Here is a 15,506-nt window from a genome sequence, read left to right as displayed (position 1 = left end):
ATGTGTATATATATATAAAGTGGTTTAAGGGCTAATTTTCTGGAAAGGTGCTTGAAACAAAATATTTTTAAAGTATGAAATAAAACTGGACAGTAATCAGACAATATTTGTATTTGTAAAAAAACAACAACAACAAAAAAAGGTTTATTTATACAAAACATGTCTGTGATAACTACAGAAGCTCAAAAGGTAGTCTCATATTTTCACACATTTTGCTGATCTGGACATAAAACTGCACAACACATAGTTGTTCTCTACTGAAATGTGAAGTGATCAGTCCCAGTAAGTGTTCACAGCTGTGTGATGATGCTGAAGTCCTCAGTGGTCCTTCATCTGGTCCTCCTCTTCCAGTCTGCGTATCTCTCCTTTCAGGAAGTTGATGTTTTCTCTGGAGGCTTTCAGTCGCTCCTTCAGCTCTGCAATCTCCAGGCTTGTCTTCTTCTTCGCCGCTTCCACTTTTTCTCGTGTTCGTACCTCCAGCTCTGCAACTAAATGATTAGTTGACATAATCAGACGTGCTGTAATTGTCGTATGTATAAAGCACACTGTCTGACTGATGGTATCTTCACATGCTGTGCAGGTAAGTGAAGCACTCACACTCTGTCTCGTGTTTGTAGGCCCCCAAAGTCAGCTGTCTGGTGGTGTTCAGGAGCTGTTGCATCATGGCTGTAGGGTCTTGAAATATCTGCAGAAACACAGACTTTATGCTTTAGCACTGACTGTACTGATACGTCAATAACATGTTATGTTGTTCTGTTTGAATTGGCACCATCTCATCGTAGAACTCGGACACAACGGTCTTCTTCGGCATGGCACTGGAGTCTGACTGGAAGAGCTTCAGCAGGTGATACAGTGTGACCTGAACACACCACAACATCAAACCGTTTTTAGGGAGACCGATGGTGAGGGTGTCAAACTGGTGCTATTCACTTCAGTTCATGTGCAACAGTATAGAGCTTTTACAATAATATTTCATATATATATATATATATATATATATAAATGATAATATGTAATACTATAAAAATAAGATTTCACACATTTTAAATTAGTGAAAAAAATATATAATAAAATGAACAACATTTTCTGAAAATAAATATAAACTTGATTTTACTTGATTTCTACTGAAAATGTTAAAATGGTAAGTACAAACAAATTGTTTCAATAAAATGTGTAAATGAAAAATATTTGTTTGGTTTAAATAACAAATCTAACAGTTCGGTACTATACTGCATGAAAGAAAAAGTAAGTAATGTAATATAATAATAACCAAATATTTGCAATCAATGCTAGATTTTTTGATGTTGCATTGTAATTTATTTATTACAAATAATGTATTTATTATAGGGGTGCAATGAGGATGATCGTGTTTGGGGGTCTGTAGCATCCAAAACATTAAAACAATCCTGCAATAATTTACACACAGGAAAAAGTGTCATTTGATGACATGTACCGGTCTCTCATTTGGATCGATGAAAAAGATCTTTATGATGATCTCAAACTCTCCCCATCCAGTCTCAGTAATCTCATATGGAGGCTTCGTAACCACTGAAAGAATACGATGAGTGAGTTATGATCAGTGACTTGCATTTTTGATATTACACTATAATATTATAAAACCAGCTAAATTGCACACCTCTTAAAGGGTTCCCGTAACTTTCATGCAGTTTGAATTGTATTTTTTTGACATAAGCAGACATATCCTGGGGATATCAGTGGGGTAATAAGAAAAAGAGCACTTTGTTAATATATTACAAATTAAAAATTCACCATACATACGCAACATTTAAAATGAAATAAGAGTCAACCTCATTTCTGTAAGGCTTCACATAAACTGTCCACTGATGAGTGTGACCATCGTCTTCTCTTTTCTTTCCAAAATAGCGTGCGACGTTTCCAAACACTATGGGTTTCACGATAGTCACTCCCTGGATTATAATAAACACATGAATCCATTGTTATTGTAAACGAACATCAGCATTAGCATCATGATCGCTAACGATACCTACCTTCACTCGACCCCCCGAATCTGGACCAAATTCAGCCATCCTCTTAAACATAGTACACAAAAAGTCAAGTGTTTTACTCGAATTGGCTTCTACGAAAAGAGTACAGTTCGGAAATGAACTGATTTATTGTACGGAACTGCCATTAAGAACAACATACATGTTTCTTCGTGAAGAAAGCATGAGCACGTAGCTCTCATAGCACTCCGTCTTCGTTTGCGAGTCAAACTTCAAATTAAGAGTCCCAATAAACGTTTATTAGGAAACATGTTTCTGTTCTGGGTTATAATGTCTTTATTTGGCTATAATATTATTTTTATTAAATGATTTAAACGTATTTAACTAGCAGGTAAAAGAGCATAGTTAAGATGTAAACATTTAATAATTTATAAAAATAAAAAAAGTAATATTAAAGTAATATTACCCAGCAAATTATTTTGACTTGAAAGATTAACAACATAATTTAAATGTAATCCGTCGGTTTTGAGGCTACTGTTATTAATATAAAAAGAAAATATTAATATGAAGACAATAAAGTGGATCTTAGCACAACGTCATAGGTGAGGGAAAAAATTCCGCTTTATTTTGAAATCGCTTATAATCCATTAGCGCGTCGTCGTTTTCGTTTCTGGCTTCACGTTTCGCCGTCTCTTCTTCACGCGCAGCGCGAGCACAGTGGAGGAGGAGGGAAACAGAAAATGGCGGACGGTGTCGACCACATCGATATTTACGCCGATGTAGAAGAGGAATTTAATCAGGTCAGGTTCAGTTTGAACATATACGCTTGCTTAGTAAGAAATAGTTTACGTGTTGCACGTGCAGATTGAAAAAAAGGCCACGGAAACATGCTACGCTCTTTGGTGGTTTATTAGGGCGTTTGCTAACTCTAGCGGCTAGCTAGCTAGCAGCGTATGTGTATGGTAATATAAAGGTTAAGTCAGTTACATATCTTATTTGTTGTTAGTTATCTACACGATACCAGTATTACGTTGGTATTTGTATTTGGAGCACAGGTTTGTGGCGCGAAACGGAATCCGTTGCGTCGCGTGCGCGTTCATTGTTTGGTCTCGTGCAGCTACAGTAGGCCGAGCGCGGCGCGCAGTATCTCTTCAACCGGACGGAGTACTGCGTATGAATAACTAATCTGACATTACGAAGCTTCAAAGACTTTTAAACGTGCTTGTAGTTGATGCAGGTTTAATATTTACATACTCGACGCTGGGTCGTTCGTTTTAATAATATGCAAATTAGTTTTGAAAACAGGAGTTCAAATCAGGCCATCAGAGAATGTTGATTGATTGCAAGATTTTATTTGCTATTTTGAATTATTTGCGTGTCGATTTTGTTTTGTGTGTGTGTGTGTGTGTATATATATATATATATATATATATATATATATATATATATATATATATATATATATATATATAATTTTCTAGTAATGCTTATAAGAACTTCATTTCAAATATTCAGTTTTTTGAATGATTAAAAACCTTTCATTTAATGTAACTTGATGTTGTAACTAACTGAAATACAATGGGTATAAAGCGTGAAGACATCTTAAAAAGAAACAAGTAAAATGTCAAAATTTGTTAACTTGAAACGAGAAATTCAACTAAATGTACTACATTTTTAAAGTGAAAATAATCAAAATGACAAAAGTCTGTTTTTAGTTATTAAAATAGTATTATTAAAATAAAAGTTTGCAGTTAACTAGTACCTTTTGTGACGCTAAAAGGGTTGAGATGCCTGTCCTGTGAATGTTTCTGAAATGTGTCTGTCTTTCTGCCTCCACAGGAATCAGATTATCCTGTTCATGAGCAGATTGACCTGTATGATGATGTCATCTCACCATCTGCCAACAACGGAGACGCACCTGAGGACCGAGATTACCTGGACAACCTGCCTGCCCCGGGAGGATCCGAGGGGAACAAAGGCGCTCCGCCAAACGTCGTCTACACCTACACTGGCAAACGAATCGCTCTGTACATTGGCAACCTCACATGGGTCAGTCTTGTGCCCCCTCTATCACTTGCTGGATGTATATTTATTACACGCAAAGTGTAACTAAGGTTTTTCTTCTTTACAGTGGACCACTGATGAAGATTTGACCGATGCTATTCGCTCAATAGGCATCAATGATGTGCTGGAGATCAAGTTTTTTGAGAATCGAGCAAACGGCCAGTCAAAAGGGTAAGTGAAGTCTGAAATGCTTTTCTTAGGTCTGTGCAAATCTACAGATCAGCCCCGATGTGACGCTCGGTTGCATGGTTTTTATAGAGCTCAGCATCATGACTGTGCTTCACAGGTTTGCTCTGGTCTGCGTGGGGTCAGACTCCTCATCCAGGAAGCTGATGGACCTGCTGTCCAAACGTGAGCTGCATGGACAAAACCCGATCGTCACTCCTTGCAACAAACAGTCTCTCAGCCAGTTTGAGATGCAGTCGCGAAAAAGTGAGACCCCTGTTTACAGAAAATCCAACTAAATGGAGCTTAGTGAGCTTGTTGCTGTGTTTGCGCTGCAGTTGTTTTATGGTCCGTTTTGTTTTTGTTTTTTGTTGTCCACTCAGGCACACAGTCCGGGCAGATGTCCGGAGAGGGGAAGGCAGGGCCTCCGGGCTCAGGATCTCGTAGCGGCTTCCCACTTGGCAAGAATCGAGGACGCTTTCCCACCCCACCTGGCCCGGGAGGAGACCGCTTTCCTGGACCAGTTGGACCTGGTGGACCTCCGCCACATTTTCCAGGTATGAGTCGCTATATTAGAAAAAACACTTACTAAAATTATCTCTAAAAAAATCATATGAAGCTTTTACCAAAAATAGTTTAACTGAAACATAATATTAATTGTCATTTAAGTCATGTAAACATTCAATACCAGAATCATGAAAATGGCTGTTTTCTTTTTTGAATTGAATTACTAACTTTAAATCTCCATGGGAACTAGTGGTTGTTTTTCAGTCAAAGGGATTTCTCTGATGAAATTTTGGGGGTCTTTGCACTCCTTTTGTACTTTTTTTGTACTTTTTGATCATTGCAAGTTAATTTTTAAATCCTCCTCTTGTAGGAATGCAAGGGCCACCCCGTCCTCCCTCTGGCCCACCTGGGCCTCCAGGACCCCCTGGGCCCCCTCCACCTGGACAAGGTTTGCTGCCGCCCCTCGGAGGTCCTCCAAACAGAGGAGACCGTCCTCCTCCACCCGTCATGTTTCCTGGTCAGTTTGGTCAGCCTCCTATGGGTCCGATGCCTCCTGGCCCACCCCCACCTGGATACGGGCCTCCCCCAGGCCCCCTCCACCTCAGCAGGGTCCGCCCCCTCCGGGACCCTTCCCACCCCGTCCACCTGGGCCCTTAGGACCCCCACTTGGCCTTGCTCCTCCACCTCACATGCAGGGACCCCCCCCTGGAGGTCCACCTCCGGCTCCTCACGTCAACCCGGCCTTCTTTCCACCACCTGGAAACAACAACATGCCATCGTCCGACAGCAGGGGCCCCCCGCCGGGTGAAATGTATGGCCGCCCACCTCCATACGACAGAGACTATGGCCCTGGCGGCAGGTAAACACCTTACCTTCACTGCACTGCAAATCTCTAAATGTAACAAGTTCTCTGGCTGTACCAATGGAAACTGAATTGGGTAGATGATGGTCTAGGGCTTCATTAAATCAAAAGAAAATGGCAACAGAGCATTTAAATGTTGGTGTGGGTTTTTTGTTTGTTTGTTTTTTTTTCCCCCGAGCACCATAAGCTTCAGGTTTAATTACTGCTAAAGGACTTTTTTTCAAATAACACAAAACTATCATATTTAATTATTATAACCATTTTTTACAGTAAAAAATAATGAAGCTTCTTTTTTGTAGATGCACAACTTGGCCACAAATTCATTTTAGTATTAATAATGGTAACAGTAAGTAATTGCAGTAATACAGCATTAGATACTTATTAACTGTTTACGGCAATAGTATAACTTTTTTGTGTATATTTTTACTGTAAAGCATGCAACGTGTATTAACTAACAATACTTAATTTCAGAATTACAAAAAGTATTGTATAAAGTCTATATATGTATAAATAAAAATTTAAGTCATATTTTAGAAGTACTGTACTAATATTGTTATTTTTGGAAACTCTAAAATGCAACACAGAATTTCATGAAATCTCAGCCATGGCAATTTAGTACTCACTATTAACCACAGAACCAGGAGTGGATGTTATTAAAGCGTGTGGCTTCAGTCTGACCCTGAATCTCCTCTCTGGCCTTTCTTCAGTAACTTCAGACCCCCTGTAGTATGTGGCTTTGAGCCCTGGATAAACGAGGGGTTGGTTGATGTCAAAAACCCTGGCCAGCACTTGCACAATACAAGTGATCAAGGGTTAGTGAAGTAACCGTCCGCTGAGACCAGGATCCTGAACGAGGATCTTTTTTTCAGGCTTGAATGTTGTGAACGCATGGAGTGTGTGCCGACTCTGCAGTGAATTTTAACAAGTGATGCACTGAAAAGAGTTTATTTACAGCGTGCACATTTTTGGTTACTAAAAAAAATCAGTGCATCACTAATTTTAACATGCCGTGTGATTCAGCACTAACGGCACTGCTGCTCTGTGTGAATTGATGCGTTGTGTTTTCTTTCTGACTCATGCTTGTATTCTCAGTGCATCTGCTTTCTCTCTTTTTAGGGACATGGATTCATCTCGTGCTCCTCTGAGTGAAGCAGAGTTTGAGGAGATCATGAATCGCAACAGAGCTATCTCCAGCAGCGCTATCTCGAGGGCAGTATCGGACGCGAGTGCAGGTGCGGAAACTTGAAGCACAAATGTTTGGTTTGGTTTGTAAGGTTGTAATTAAACGCTCTGTTTTTGCAGCGGATTACGGCAGTGCTATAGAGACTCTGGTGACGGCCATCTCCCTGATCAAGCAGTCGAAGGTTTCTGCTGACGACCGCTGCAAAGTCCTCATCAGCTCCCTGCAGGACTGCTTGCATGGAATCGAGTCCAAATCCTATGGTTCTGCATCGAGGTAAAGATCTTGTGGATTTAGTGCTTTTGTTTGCTCTACGGGATGCATTGTGTTTGCATGGGTGAAGTGTCTTTTGAGATCACTTTTCTACTGGTTTAGTTGGTGAGAGTGAAAACCTGATTGATAATCCAGATTACAAAGATGCAGTCCCACCATGTATATTCTATTGAATTTATGCATTGTGTCAAGTTGGTGCAATTTAAAATTGGATGCATGCAAAATTATTTTTGTAACCTATTAATGCATTGCAAATTGAGGCATGAAAAAACTGATACTTTACAAATAATGGATGTAAAAGTGCGTGCAAAATTAATGCATTTCATTTTTCCATGTAATTAAAGTTTTGCAGTACATCTTATAATTTAGCTTGTATTGTAAAATTTATTTAAATTCTTTTTAATGTATTGCAAAGTTTCATGTGCACACATCTTACTGACACAAAATGTTTCATAGGTGGAAAAATTGATGCGTATTTATTTGGCTCGTTGATAAAAGTATTACTTGTGGTTTCATATTCTCTTTCATGCTTTTTGACCTTTAGCAGACGGGAACGTTCCAGGGAGAGGGACCACAGTCGTTCTCGTGAGAAGCATCGACGCAAGTCTCGCAGCCGAGACCGACACGAGGACTATTACAGAGAGCGCAGCCGTGAGAGAGACCGTCATCGTGAGAGAGACCGCGACCGTGACCGCGAGAGAGACAGAGAACGTGAGCGGGAGTATCGCCGTTAGTTGGAAAGGAAGGTGTGTATCCTGTTTGTTTCTGTCGTTTGTTTGTTTTTCTCCCCTCTTCCTTCAGGATTCAGATGTGCTTACATCTTATCCTGCAGAGGTCGGGATCACAGGTACGTGATCAGAAAAGGTGAGCCCCTTAACCTATAATGTAATGACAAGTACTGTCATTTTTTTATTTTTATTTTTCCCTACAGCTAATCTATTTTTTTCCCCTTTTATTTACGAATGTAGCGTGAACTGAGTACGCTGATTCTTAAAACCTTTGTGCCTGGTCTTGAAGCCGTTTAATGTGCAATATCAGCACCAGCAACCATAAACTGTCCCACTGTTGTATTGATAACCTGTCTGTCTTTTGAAAGATTATGTATTTCAACATTTTTATAAAAAAAAAAATCAAAATGCATTTGCATTTTAAAATGCAAGCTACAGCACTTATTTGTCCATTTAACTGGAATTTGCTGCTACTTTTGAGACTCTGCAAATGTCAAACAACACTTTCCTCCTCATTTTGACTAATTGTTTGACAAAAAACCTAATTCAGGATGAGTGAAATATAAATTCAACGTGTGACCATAAATGTATAGAAGTTTGATTTGAGAGAAAATGAATGTATTGAAATGAGCAAAATTGTTTCTCAGGCTGTGCGTTCTTGCAGGCAGATTTGATGTTGATAATTATTGTTCTAGTGTTTAGTTCCTCTCTGATTTGTTGTGAAAAGCAAATGAATGGAGTGGAGTTGATCTGCTTTGGCATTTATAAACATGAAGCTAGTCGTCTTATCAGGTTGAGTTGTCATGGTGTAGGCAAATTAAAATTTTCATGTGTATGGTTTAGTCCTGAACACATCTGTACAGTAACTTAAGAAAACGCTTTCTGAATGTCCAGAACAAGCTAAATGTATTTGTACTGTAAAGGGTCATCGTCTGCATCCTAGTATGTCGCATTTGTAGGTTTTAATAGCTAGTCAAACTTCTCCATCGTTTTCTTATCTGAATTTGACATTTTCCTGGTTTACATACCGTTATTCATTTATTTTCCATATTTAATGTTACGACCTCTTAGATGCTGCACATGTAGCAGTTCTTCACTATTTTTTTGTTTATGGCGTTAAATGTTAAAATAAAGGTAGATCTACAATGTCAGTTAAACCAGTTTTGCTTTTCATTTTATCATTTACTTTAATGCTAAACAAATGGAGAAGAACTGCTATATTGCTTTTCCAGAGACATGTGAACATTTTTAGCTTTTTTAACACTGTTTTTTTACACTCATGTTTGTGATTTTTAAAATGCAGCATATTTAATAAATATTTTCACAATCAGTATTTAAATTAATGCAGCACATGTCCTCAGTTCAAACCCTGTTGGTCTGATTTTTAGACTCGTTTTACTGTTACCTCATGGCTCTGCTGTGTGATGGTGTTCCTACAGGCTAAATTTGTATTTAAATGTAAATTTGTGCATAATTTGTATGTAAATGCTGAGGACACTGTAATATCGTGTGTGATGCATTGTGAGTGACCCCACATATTCTAGATTTAGATGAAAACCGTAACTCCGGTTTAGCAGATAGATTGTAAATGCCCAACTTTGTTAGTTTTGTTGAATGTAATTCTGGTAGCCTCCAAATTGTTGTTCTGGCCTCTTATCAAAAAACTGCCATTTATTCAGGTGTTTTGTTTTATTTTTGTTTTTCTGTGTTCTCAATTGTACAACCTATAATTGCAGTAACACCATTCAGGGAAAGTCAGCAATGCACAATTTGCAATTTTGTTCCGCTGTTATTAACTCAGAAATTGTTGCACTTTTAAAGTATGCATCTGGTTAGAAATTTTGAATAGCTCTTAACCACTGCAAACCATTGCGTTAGAGCCCTGTTTTGTGGGATTTATTGGGATTTTTGGATGTAGTGTCTCTGTCTTGAATGCATCTGCAGAAATGACTGTGTTTCCAGGTTATTTGTGCAGGTTTTTCTGAAGTAATGGTCCTCACGTGGTATTAATCGCAGCCCTTTTCCTCTGTTCAGTATTGTGCTTCTATAAGATGTTGTCACAGGATTGGACAAACTTGTTTTTGTGAGTGTGTTACTAGTATTAGTAGTACTAGTATTATTTTAATTCCAAACACAAACTACACCGTTAACAAATTCAGCGTAAGAAGCTGTATGTTAATGTCTAACTTGCTAATTATTTCTGAAAGATCTTGTACTAAAATGGGCTGAAACACCTATAAATGACTTAAGACACAATCTAATGTTTTAATAACAAACCACGTCTTCAGTACTTTTTGTGTTGTCTATCTTTCTTGACCGGCAGAAGGGCAAAGTACTATTAGTCGCTGAATTTTGTCCAACCCTGTGTACTGTAACTCTAGTGTCCACTGAATCACTAGAATCAAGCAATTTAAACTTTTCTTCCTTTTCTTGAACTCTTAGACGTTTCATTTGCTCAGTAGAACTGATGCATGAAATGGTAAACAATTAAACGGATGCTTTTAGCAATGGGAGTGGACCAAATCTGAAATATTGATTTGATGCTTGTTCTCAGAGGTAAAGTGGACACTATGGGGGAAATATTAAGAGTTAAGTGTTTTTTGTTTGTTTTTTTTCCTGTTGTAGAAAAAAAGAATGCACATTAGCGTTTCTAATTTGTTTAATTGAAGCTGAATAACTAGTTAAATGCACTAAAAGAATTTTAATTCAGTAAAAGCCAACATAAAATGTGTTTTTTAAATGTCTGTATCTCGCAGTTTATTATGTGGACTTGTCCATGACTGAAGCATTAATTTTTCGACGTGAAACCTTTTAGATGTGGTGTTCCATAAGATAAAGAGATGACGTTTACAAAATAAACAGATTAAGTAATCGCATCTGCTTATATAATTGAGATTTAACTGTGATATTGAATAGAAAAAAAACTAAACTCAAAATAATTGCTAGTTAACCTTGTTTGATGCCACAAGATATCGTACATGTTTTACATTGAGATAAACCAATCAACCAAAACAATGTCGATCAGTATCATAATATAGGGAGTTTTATGCAGTTAATGTCCATAACCTCTTCTTCTACAGATCCAGCTCATGCATGCACTTTTTCTGTACTTCACTGCAATGAATTGCGGTTTTTCATCTTCAATATTAAATTTTTTATCCTCTCATCTTGTTGCAACCTGTATCAATTTGTTTTGAACTTTGATTAAAATGTACCTTTAATACAGATGCTGATTTGTATGAATTTGTTTTGGTTGGTTGATTTCTCAATGGGACTAAAAGCCACCTATTTTCATATGAATCTATTAATGCATACTTTGCCAATTGGTCAACTCGTGAATTACAGTTTTTGATGTGGGTATTGTGAATACTATACATTTATCATTGTCATGGATGAATATTAGACGTCAGACATGATTAATTGCTAATGATGATTTTAAAGAAATGGTTCATCCAGAAATGAGCATTTGCTCAATGTTCACTTTTAAGCCATTCATGATGTGGTTGAGTTTTCTTCATCAGATCTGGAGGAATGTAGCGTCACTCGCTCTGCAGTGAATGGGTGCCGTCCGAATGAGTTTGTTTTTATCAGCTGTTTGGACCCTCGTTCTGACGGCACCCATTCACTGCAGAGGATCCATTGCTGAGCGAGTGATGGAAAGCTACGTTTCTCCAAACCTGATTTAAAAACTAAACTCTACATATTGGACAAACTCTTTCATTCCTGGTTAAACTAGTTCTTTTTGTCCTTCAGAGTGAAAATGACGTATTTGCAGAGTTGTGGTGTTGAGTACAGTGTTTCATAGTTGTGCATGCCAATGTCTTTTTATGATTGTCGTCTCTTTACACTGTATTTATCCACTGAATCCAGGGGCTTGGTTCAAATACAGTGGTCGTTTTAATGACTGCAGTTAATGTTGTACTTTTTTACCAAATTCTGTGCTTTTGTGAAACGACAACATTTTAAATATTGCTTTAGTCTTTTACAGTAGTCGTTACTCTATGCCCCTTAGTTTGATGCTGTTGAGAAGTTGTTTGCATGCCTGTGTATGTCTGGGACGGTCTGAGCGTGTGTAGATGTAGAGGGGAAAAGCAGCTGTGTGTGTTTCTGGGTTCTGTGCCCCAAAACAAACTGCCACCTTCGTTTTGACACCTTTCAGCTGAACGCAAGAGGAGGAGGAGAGACGTCAGGAGCAACATGGATTCATCCGACAGCGTCCCGCATCGCACCGTCACGGAGAACGCCGGACTCCGGACACACTCTGCAGTGCTGAAGTAGAGTTCTGTAAAATATTATATACTCACTCTTAATTCCCAACAGCTCTTTTTATTTTTGAGTTTTATTTGGAAGTAGCTGTGTGCTAAAGTCAGTTCAGCGAAAGAATTATTTGCCTGCTTGTTCGAAACACAAAACAACTTTCCCACTGCTATAATGTTGTAAATGGTCAGTTAGCTAGATTTGTTTTTATAGGATTTTTTTTTTTTTCTTTTCTTTTTTTGGTTTCATGTTTCTTCCCTTTTTTTCCCCTCGTCCATATAATGTTTGTAAGTGTCTTTTTGCCTTGATTATTAAATAGAATCTGTGTTGTAATAAAGTGTGTACTTGTTGCTTGTTCATACTTGATCTGCTAGTTTAGGTTACTGGGTTGAACATTTAGCTAGACATTGCTTTTTATTTGTTCAGAATTGCATACATTTATTTTCAACTTGTCCTGCTTGGATATCAGAATAATTGGTTTGAGATGCCTTTCAGGTTGTTTGACATCTTTCTATAAACATTGTGCCTTGTCCAATTTGGGTTAATTTTAAGAGATTGAGCACAATCTGTTTTAATTCCTGTTCATTCCAAATTAATTGCCACTTCCTGCAGGGTTGATTTGTCATAGTTTATTGGATTTCATGACTGTGATTGGAGCTGTGCAATTCAAATCTGTGAAACCGTGCTCAATTTGTAGTTTGTCAAAATAATGAATCTTTTATGGCTAGGAAATTATAGAGCAAAATATCCTGCGTTTCTAATGTCTAGCAGACGTCCCTGCTTTGTTTTGTGTACATACCAAGTCTTTGTGTGTTTGTAGGATTTACTGCAATGTCTCTCAAAAGGTCTCTTGTTTGATTCTGATATAGTTAAAATTTGAAGGAATAGTTCACCCAAAATGAGAATATATCCGTCCTCAAGCCTTCCAAGATGTAGAGGAGTGTTTTTTTCTTAATCATATGGAGAAATCTAGCATCATTTTGTCACCTGTGAATCCTCAGCTGTTTAGAGGTTCTTTCTGACTGCACACATTCACCGGTGAGCAAGTGATTGAACGCTACATTTCTCTAAATCTGATAAAGAAACAAACATTTAATACATTTTGGATGCTCTGAGGGGGGAGTAAATTAAGCACATTTGTGACCCTATTCCTTTTAAGTTTTAATAGGAATTTGTTCTAATTCATTGTGCAGTTTCCAATTTTTATGTAGACTGCTTACGCAGCTGTTTTTCTAGTGATGTAATAAGCAGTGTTTCCACTTGCACGTCTGTAAGATGATCTCTGCTTACTGTAAATATTCATGCACTTTATTTTGAGACATTTGAGAGATGTACTTCTGGGTATTGGACACATGACCTGTGCATCGGTCACTTTGCATCTGTTTGAATGAAAGATTAAGGTTCACGTGAGCTCAGTTATCTGCCTGAGCCTGTGGGCTTTCTATTGCTGTGTTTGATGGTGTATCACTGTAGTTAGAGCAAGTTCATTGGAGTAATTCTAGTGGTTCTTCAAACCGCATCCTCTGCTAGTGAAGAGGACAGACATCGATATTGTGGGTTCCTGTTCCCTCATAAACATCCGGACTGAGAGGTAAGTCCGTTTTTGCCTTTCAAATCTTACAGAAATCGGTACACTTGTGTATTTTGTAGTTTTTTGTGTTTTTGTAGCCCAGAGCATTGCAGCTTGTTTACAGCTCAAGTTTATTCAGGTTTTGCTGCTTGACGTTCTCCTGAAGCGGTTCCTTTATTGTACATTGATGCAGTACACACCTTTAAGTATTCATGATTGATGTGGGCTACCTGATGTAATATATTCAGATTTACTATTAAATATTTTTGCCAAATCAATAAATTTTTTTCCACACTAGATTTGCACTTTTTGTTGTCCTTTACACGTTTTCGGGTTGTAATGGAGAATACCGAGTCCAATGGATGCAGAAATTAAAATTCTAATGTTTTGTAATTTTCTATTGGACAAACATTTAAAACTGCTTCCATTAATTCTGAGACCTAATGTAGATCAGTGAAGCACTTGACGTGTTGTATTTATCGTTTGATTGTCCACTTGAGGACGCCGTCGAGTGCTTGCAGTGACCTGATGTGACCAGCAGAGGTTCCTTGTCCTCAAGTATCTGAAACGTTTGAATGAAACTGATCCCTAGATATGGGTCAGGTATGCTGCTAGACGACACAAACCGCTTTGTTCAGGTGATTTGCATGTAGTTTCCAAAACGCCTCAGATGTGGGCTTTTTCACACTAGTCACTTAAAAGAGTCCTTTGTTTTAATGCAAACGGGTTTCAGATCGTGAGTGGGATGGTTCAGGGAAGTAGTCCTGAGGGTGTAATGAAAATATGGGTGTGAACGTTGTTACTGAGATAATGTTTCTCTGCTATAATTACACCTTGAGTACATGCACACAAACAAACGTCCATCCTTGCGGTTAATGTACTACTAAAACTCTACAGTAACAGGTCAGTACTAGTATGGAGCAGAGTAAGTGTGCTTCCTAAAAGTGTTTCTCAAGATCATGTACTATTAAACGCCCTTATTTTCAAGCACACCGCCGATCAAAAGATCTAAGAACGCTTTTCTTTTTACGAATGTTGCAGCAACATTCTATTTCATAGTTTTGAGAACATGAGCGTTACTAAAAGGTTCCAAAACGAACGTTCCAAAAAAAAAGTTTAAAAACGTATACGTTTTAACGCGCTTCAATAATTTACCATTTGATTACCTTTATCTAAACGTGATTCTGCCTTAGATGACAGCTAAAATGGCAGGATCTTCTTAAGAATCATTCAGTGTTTCTGTTGTCTTGTGGCCCCACAGAAAGCCGTTCACTCAACTGTACAGGGTTCTGTCAGGAGCTCAATAACGTTTGTTTTTAAGCTCCGGGTCCTCATCTGTGCAGTTTGTTTTCCGTCATGCTGTTTGGACTTCCACTAGGATTATTGTGCAGGTCTTTTGCATAATGTGGTATTCGGTTCATTCTTTATCTCAGATTGTTTGGCTTGCGGACAGCGTAATGGAAAGAAAAAACTACAACATTCAGGCAGTCTTCTTCAGATAAGATCAAAATACATTCCACTATCGTGCAGTATGTTAATCATTGGGCTTAATGAAGTATATTTTATCATACTTTAACATATTCAGTAACTTTACTGCTAAGAGGGCATGCTTTCGCAACTTCCTGACAGGTTTCGCAGTTAGGAAATATCAAACGTTCTTAGGAAATCAATCTTGTCTTGAATAATGTTAGCACTAAGCATTTATAACTTTTTCTCAGTGTTTACTTGGATGAACTTTTTAAGGTGGCTGCTTGTTTTAGAATTTAAGGAACATTCAAAACGGTTTTTAGAACATATTTTTGTTAGCAGAGTATTCTTTTTGTAAGGCAGACTCGATAGAAGTGAAACAAACCCTCATAGAGTTCTAACAAATGAATGGAAAGCTTAGTTATGCGAGGAATCCTAATACTCGAGTGTAGCTGCTTGATGCATATAA

General features: G+C 38.0%; 2 protein-coding genes across 4 annotated transcripts; one reads left to right on the top strand and one right to left on the bottom strand.

The window, feature by feature from the left end:
- Positions 1–95: 95 nt before the first annotated feature.
- On the bottom strand, positions 96–2,244 carry yeats4 (YEATS domain containing 4). 3 transcript variants are annotated; one of them, XM_043236240.1, is made up of 8 exons: positions 2,167–2,244; positions 2,010–2,051; positions 1,809–1,928; positions 1,637–1,703; positions 1,454–1,548; positions 770–859; positions 598–685; positions 96–488 (listed from the first exon to the last, which is right to left on the bottom strand). In XM_043236240.1, exons 2-8 carry the CDS (start codon positions 2,046–2,048, stop codon positions 319–321), a joined length of 669 nt encoding a protein of 222 aa, XP_043092175.1. In that variant the 5' UTR covers positions 2,049–2,051; positions 2,167–2,244; the 3' UTR covers positions 96–318. The 3 variants fall into 3 exon arrangements, with proteins under 3 accessions (XP_043092175.1, XP_043092174.1, XP_043092176.1); XM_043236239.1 differs by having other exon boundaries at positions 2,010–2,222; XM_043236241.1 differs by lacking the exons at positions 1,454–1,548; positions 1,637–1,703 and having other exon boundaries at positions 2,010–2,222.
- A 393-nt stretch (positions 2,245–2,637) lies between these two features.
- cpsf6 (cleavage and polyadenylation specific factor 6) lies at positions 2,638–13,867 on the top strand. Its single transcript, XM_043237975.1, is given in 10 exon segments — positions 2,638–2,764; positions 3,804–4,013; positions 4,096–4,199; positions 4,315–4,460; positions 4,577–4,750; positions 5,071–5,286; positions 5,289–5,559; positions 6,679–6,794; positions 6,865–7,018; positions 7,560–13,867. Coding segments are annotated over 10 exon segments (1,641 nt in total). The 5' UTR covers positions 2,638–2,704; the 3' UTR covers positions 7,750–13,867.
- Positions 13,868–15,506: the final 1,639 nt, after the last annotated feature.

The sequence above is a fragment of the Puntigrus tetrazona genome, chromosome 4, assembly GCF_018831695.1.
Source record: "Puntigrus tetrazona isolate hp1 chromosome 4, ASM1883169v1, whole genome shotgun sequence".
Lineage (NCBI taxonomy): Eukaryota > Metazoa > Chordata > Actinopteri > Cypriniformes > Cyprinidae > Puntigrus > Puntigrus tetrazona.
Note: the sequence above shows the minus strand (reverse complement) of the source record. Positions and strands in the feature narration are given on the sequence as shown.